The sequence below is a fragment of the Eurypyga helias genome, unplaced genomic scaffold, assembly GCF_000690775.1.
Source record: "Eurypyga helias isolate BGI_N326 unplaced genomic scaffold, ASM69077v1 scaffold12138, whole genome shotgun sequence".
In the NCBI taxonomy this organism is placed as follows: domain Eukaryota; kingdom Metazoa; phylum Chordata; class Aves; order Eurypygiformes; family Eurypygidae; genus Eurypyga; species Eurypyga helias.
In genome coordinates, this window is record NW_010267596.1 from 2,225 (window position 1) to 9,015 (window position 6,791).

General features: G+C 41.6%; 1 protein-coding gene across 1 annotated transcript in view; it reads right to left on the reverse strand.

The window, feature by feature from the left end:
• Nucleotides 1–4,567: 4,567 nt before the first annotated feature.
• The window catches only part of PTTG1 (pituitary tumor-transforming 1), a 3,443-nt gene continuing 1,219 nt past the window's right edge, over nt 4,568–6,791 (reverse strand). Inside the window, exons 3-5 of the mRNA XM_010157479.1 lie at nt 5,864–5,957; nt 4,987–5,136; nt 4,568–4,647 (exon numbers count right to left, since the gene is read on the reverse strand). Of these exons, the coding sequence (XP_010155781.1) occupies nt 4,568–4,647; nt 4,987–5,136; nt 5,864–5,957 (324 nt within the window). The remainder of the gene's footprint in view (nt 4,648–4,986; nt 5,137–5,863; nt 5,958–6,791) is intronic.

Consider the following 6,791-nt stretch of genomic DNA (forward strand, 5'->3'; position numbering starts at 1 on the left):
GCGCTGGCTCTCATCCTCCCTTTGACATTAATGGAGCAGCGAAGCCCATTCCAGATGCCCGCGCCGTGTGTGATGTGCCGAAGGCAAACACCATCGCACCACAGCTGTCGGGCTGCGGGAGCAAGAAGCCGTTATACATGCTGTTACCATGGTGCCACCCGCTGCCAGAACATTACAAATAGGATGAATTATCTGATGTGCACCGAAGTCATTTTACTCAGCTTGCCAAGAGATTATTTTTATGTGAACCTCCAAGTTCTCCTTACAGAAATGCAGGTAAGGATTTAAAAGTGATTCTCACAGCCAGATCGCTGTCAAAGAATGTGCATTACAGCACGAGAATCAACTAAAAAGGTACCAGCTCTGTGGTTACAATGCAGATTTCCTGTCCCGGTACACAGTTACCCTCCCTATTAAACCTAATTCAAACAGACAACAAAGTCACCAAGCAAGCATTTGTTTTCATCACAGCCATACATTTAAAATCCCTAATCTTTGTAAGAAGCATAAACTGCTTAAGCAAGTAAAACAAAACATTACAACCAGTTTTAAATAGGACTTCTGTTGTGCAGGACAACGCTCAGACACAATCGTGAACTCAAGTTGCATCTATTCTTGGCAATACCACAACAGAAAATAAAACTTCAGAAGTACAAAGAGCTGCATATGTTATATCAACATTAAAACTACCAAAGTTGTTGATTTTTCCATCACCAGTAGGAAGTGTTAACACCTAACTGAAATGACATGAAGCAGTGCAAAATCCCCAGCAACCAGGCTCCCCGCATCTCAGCACTTCACGGGCCAACACTGGATAGTTTTGCAGCTCTGAGGCTAAAAGAGTTTATATTTTCTAAAGAGGAGACACTGCTTTTGTGACTCTGTTCTGCTTGAACCACTGCAGGCAGGAGTTCAATCCACAGATTGAGTCTTATCAGTTTTATTCCCAGGTAAGTCACAGGAACATGCATTTCCCTTTAACCCCAGACAGCTGGGTTGAAAAGTACCTGAACTGGGGAAAAGAAAGCCAGCTGAAACAAAGGGATCTTTCTGATGAATGTTTACAAAATAAAACTTTCTGAAAGCAAAAGCTTTGACCTGCATTAATTAGAAGTCTCAATGAAAAAGCCCCAGATGGAGTACACCAATGTAGGAAACAAAAATATTCCCAGTCACTGAAAATTTGGTGCTGAGAATTATCATCTAACCGAAACTGAAGATAACTTCATCACTTACCTGCTATAGACTTCTTAACTCTGGGTTTTGCCATGGATGTGTCTGAAATGGGACATTAGCTTTTATTTATTTTTCATGTTTTAAACCAAAGGGATCGTGGCCAACATTTTAAAAAGCTAATCAATCTTTAAACACCAAATATTAATCAGCTGTAGTGACAGTATATAAAGAATATTGATTTTTGCATTGTGTTGTTGAATAGATTTATATCCCATATGCTAGATTCCTAGCAACACGCTTGTTTTGGCTCGGAGATGATGAAACACACCTTTTTTGAACCCAACTATTTACACATAAAATCTTGAAAACCTCACTTGCTTCTTACTCAGACCTGACCGACTGCTTGCCAGCAGTTAGGAGACAATATTTGTAGAAATTCAGATAAAATACCCAAAAACAGATCCTACAGAAAATGTTCCTCTGCACCCAAAACACCCTTTCATAGTTGCACAGAAGAAAGAAAACTGGGGTGGGTGACAGAAAGGACACAAAACCTATGACTTTTTTTACCTAGACATTGAAGGGACTTAATTTAAGTAAAACAGTGTGAACCCATGTAGTTTACCCCAGCATTATTACCTTGTTCTCCGCTGCAGCAGCATGCCTTCTCACGCAGGCGGAGTGGCAGCATTCCCAGGCCAGACTCACACAGTGCTTCCTGCACACCCATTCCCACTGTCCCCACAGGCAACGAGTTTTTAGGCTTCAAAGTTAAACTCTATCAGTACCACGAGGGCTCTCCGAGTCATTCAATTGTCACCTTCACAAACATTATGAAAATGCTCGGCCATTTTGGTATGAAATCCTACAACTAGCAAGTGTGTTTTAAGTGTCTGACACACATGCATGCTTACACACACGTGGATGTGGCACAAAGAGCTTTCTGGAGGTTTGAATAATAGATCTAGATGCTTGATTATAGTGAATACTGTAAAAAGAATTCTTTTTGGTCATTTTACCATGATAAACTTCTGTAGCACGTACAAAGCACCAGTGTTTCTCTCCAAATGAGATGTCAGTCTGCACATACCAAAAGTTACAGCCTACATTTATGTTGATTTAGTGTCACATCCTTATGTTATCTCATACCACGTTATCTGGTGTTTTGCATACCAATGGCTATCTTCTCCCTTGTCTGTATAACAAACCACCGCGTGATGGCACTGTGTAGCCAGTTTCAGTGACTTAGTTACAGGCATTTTTGCTCAAAACCGTTCTTGGACTGTTTTCTCCCTGACTGCTTGAACAGGTAAAGTCAAAGGAAGATGCATTGTGTCACCTTCTTTTATAGTGACTACAGCTTAACCCCTGTGGCTGGTAGATTATACCCATCAAGCTTTAATCTCAGCTGAGATGACCAAGATATTTCAGAATCAAAAACTATTAAAATGCAATTAAGGATCAGCCAAAACCTTAAATCTTTATACACAAGTTCCCTAATTGTATCTTTTCTTTCCTGCTTAGTTTGATATTTGTCTGAACTCTTTGAGTTTTCAAATCAACGACAAGAAACTGGAGATAACGACCAGCTATTGTAGAATTCATTACAACTTAACACTTTAGCTGATACCCTGAGAAGTTTGAGGAACAAACAGAATGAATGTCTGTTTTCACTTCATCAGATGTCTGGTAATTTAAAAACAGCACGTTTCTAGTCCTAATAGACCAAAGGTCAGAACTTGCAACAGGACAATTCTCTATTTACCTCCTGATAAGTAAAAATCTAAGGAAGTGAAACTTCCCAAACTACGAAACATTGTAGATGGGTATTCTCCACTCTGCCTGTTACCCTTTTCAAGGCTAAAAGGAGCCTTCATTACTTACATGATCCCAGCCAGCAGGGCAAATGCATTCCCCTCAGCACCTGCAAACCAGACATTTTGGAAGACACAAGGGCTCCTTTGCTGCCTGCATTTTTAGGTGGCTTAGAAACAACAGCATGAAACAGTTATGCGTTCACATCTAGTCTTTACGTGCAGTCAGGTTACAGCCATTGTATACTTCCAAGAAGCAGAAGTGAGATGCAGCACTGACCCACACCAGGTAAAGTCCATTCCTTACCCAGAGCATCTTCTAGCCAACTTGCAATCAGTAAAGGATGCTTCTTGTTACTTTAGATAATACTACTAGCATGAGCTGAAAATCTCCTCTTGCCACTGCCTGTGGTTATGGAGTGCCAGTGGACTAACAGTAAATCTGACATGGCAATTCCTCCTGTTCAGAGCTTGGGTGCATCATGGAAGAAGAGGAAGGCAGCTACCTTAACCAGTGACCAGAACACAGGCACAGCACTGAGGTCTGTGTTAAGGGATGAGCTAAAAGCTGAAGGCAGCTGAGGCTGCTGTAACCTGACTCGATCAGAGTACTACCCAGGAGGTGTAACAGCAGTTTAGCTTAAGCAACAGCACTGGGGTCTGTGTTAAAGGATGAGCTAAAAGCTGAAGCTGCTGTAACCTGACTCGATCAGAGTACTACCCAGGAGGTGTAACAGCAGTTTAGCTTAAGCAAAGGCTGAGCACATCTACAGCTGACTTGTGACAAAGAATGGGACTTGAGGTCATTGCAATGCAACAGAAAACATTGAACTTATGTGCTTATAATTTGAAGAATGGGGTTCCACCAGCCTTTACCCCCAGAGCATAGACAGTACCCAGGAGCAAGAGCCACAATGCTGTAACTATTAGAAGTAGAATCATAGAATCACTGGGTTGGAAAAGACCTTAGAGATCATCCAGTCCAACCGTATCTGTCCACCACTAAACCATCTCTCTCAGCACCTCATCCACCCATCTCTTAAACACATCCAGGGATGGTGACTCCACCACATCCCTGGGCAGCCTGTTCCAGTGCGTGATAACCCTTTCAACCTTGTAGTCTACAGCTGCAAAAGAATCCAACATATACACCTTAGACAACCACTGTGAAGAGCAAACAAGATGAAGAAAGGAGAAATGCTGGAAGTGTTCTAGCTCTAGTACTTAATTTACACTAGAAGTGTTTATTTTTAAACCCTTGCATGTTTAACAAAGAATAATGCTATGTGAACAGTGGTGGCAGAAGGGTCTCTAACCTATCATGACCACACAGTCACCAGCAGGTACTAGGCTCCTGGATGTGGTCTACAACAGTGAATTATGGTCTGGCTTAGAAGCTTATCCAGGCTCTGCTTTAATTGCTTGTCAGATAGTGCTTTGAAAAAAAAAATGTTTTACTACCTGCATCTTGGGTCTACTAAAATAGACAAGTCCAGTATTATACAAATTGAATTAGCCTTTATTAAAACACAAGTCAAAAGCAAAATTTGAACTCAACAGAAGCTTCAGAATATGCATTAGATGTCATAATTCAGAGGTGGCATGCCAATGATCTCATCCAGGGAAGCAAGGAAGTCAGCACTTGATTGTAGCAAGTCTGAAAGTTTGAAACAGAGTGAATCAGTTTCTCAGGAAACCCAGAACTTACTCTGTAACATAAGCTAGCTCCCAGTAAACTAGCTTAGGCCTCCTGAATTGTTTGACTGCCTAAGTCAATTCCACCTAACTGATCACTTTGCAATGCACTGCAAGAGACTGCGTGGCATCATTAGTTTGATACCACTACCTGTACCAGTAAGGTTGACCAGTTAAATTCAGCCTAACTATACACCAAAAGCTGTTTGGTCCTAGTGTGCTACCCTGGCAGTCAGGGCAGCAGTGGCAGTTCACTACTGCAGTCAACTGGCACCGAAACTCATGCTCAGTTTACACTTACTAGACTCCCACGAAACCTCTTCAATCTTCACAGGTGAAGGAACCATGTTCACACACGTGTCATATGTTCTTTCAAAGACCATGAGGGGAACACCATGCAGGTTGATATTGCTTATTGTATGCTCTTCAGGAAGATCAAAACTCTCAAAGTCTGTTTAAGAAAAACACCATAGCATAGTAAGCATACAGTAGCCTTGGAAGCTGCAAATCCCCTAGATTAAATGAGGTGGGAGCAGGTCCAAAATAACACAACCCAACAGCCCTCCCTTATAGGGTATTTTTTTGCAGTTACACCTTTGTTGTCCATAAAGTCCCATACACTAACACTTACCAAAAGACTGCATAACAACTGCTAATGTAAAGCAGGAGTTTTAGTCCTTCAAAGTGTGTCCTTAAACAATCCAGTTCATGTGGGAATGTGAAAAAACTACTGTGATTGGGAAGAAATTACTGAGATAACACAGCCCATTGCTGATACTTTGAGAACACCTTCAGAAGCTGCATCTTCAACTAATAGCCCACAGCAGTAGGAATCTCTTCTGTTAGAGATTACCATCCTGACATACACTCATCTTAAAAAACATCTACCCTTTAGTACTAAAGTATTTATTGGAATACATGTCTACCAGTTGCCATTTAATACATTAAGAGACTACAGCATGGTTATCTGGAAGTAGTTTCCTACCACCTTAACAGTGGATTTGGACTACTACATATCTGGAGCACAGATTTCAGAAGTAGCAGGCACCCTTATGTTTAAGAAAGGACTTCAGAGAAATACCATGCTAACTTGTTTGCCACAATAGCTTGACCAAAGACAACAACATCAACACTCGTGAAAGCCTGATTATTTTAATAATTACACCAATAATTCTTACCTTGAGGATCAAAAGGAAACATATTCTCTATTTCTGGCCAGTCTTCTTCAGCCACTTCATTGCAGATTTCTAATCCTGCAATCTTTTCAGTAACCTTAAAAAGAGAAAGTCACATTATTTGGGCTACTGTAGTTTCCTATTGTAGCACCTTTGCAGGAGCTTTCCTGTGCTTACACAGGTCTGCAGAGCCTGCCACACAGTCAGTCATGCCTAAATCCTACCACCTTCAACACAGATCAGTGGGAGATGGGCAAATGGTTTAGTTGAGTTTATGTAGTGCAATACTGTATGCAGTGGCAACAAATCACTGCTCTAGAACACTTAGCCTCATAATATTACACTCCTGATACTCAACATGTGAGCAAGACACTAAGACCATTTTCTCTAGAGTCACTTCTCTGCCATGAGGTAGACCCTAAGCTGTTACCTCCTTGTGCCTACGTAGATATACTGGTTTTTGCTAGGATAGTTATTTTTCTTCTTAGTAGCTCATATGATGCCACATTCTGGATTCATGATATTTCTGAGCAGTGCTTACATAGAGTGAAGACCTTTTCTGCTTCTCACAACCCCACCACTGAGTAGGCTGCAGGTGCACAGCCAGGACAGCTGACCCCAACTGACCAAAGGGACATTCCATACAGCATCATGTTAAGCAGTGGAACTGGTGGGGAAGTTTGCCAGCACTGCTGTTGCTCAGGGTCTGGCAAGGCATCAGTCAGATGGTGGTCAGGGTTTGGCAAGGCATCAGTCAGATGGTGGTCAAAATTCGGGTTTGTCTTCGAGATCTTTAGTTATTAAAATTTTCTTAATCTCAACCTACGAGTTTCCTCACTTTTACTCTTCCAATTCTCTCCTACATCTCACTGGGGAGAAAGAGAGCAAGCATCTGTGCAGTGCTTAGCTGCCTGTCAAGGCTAAGCCACAA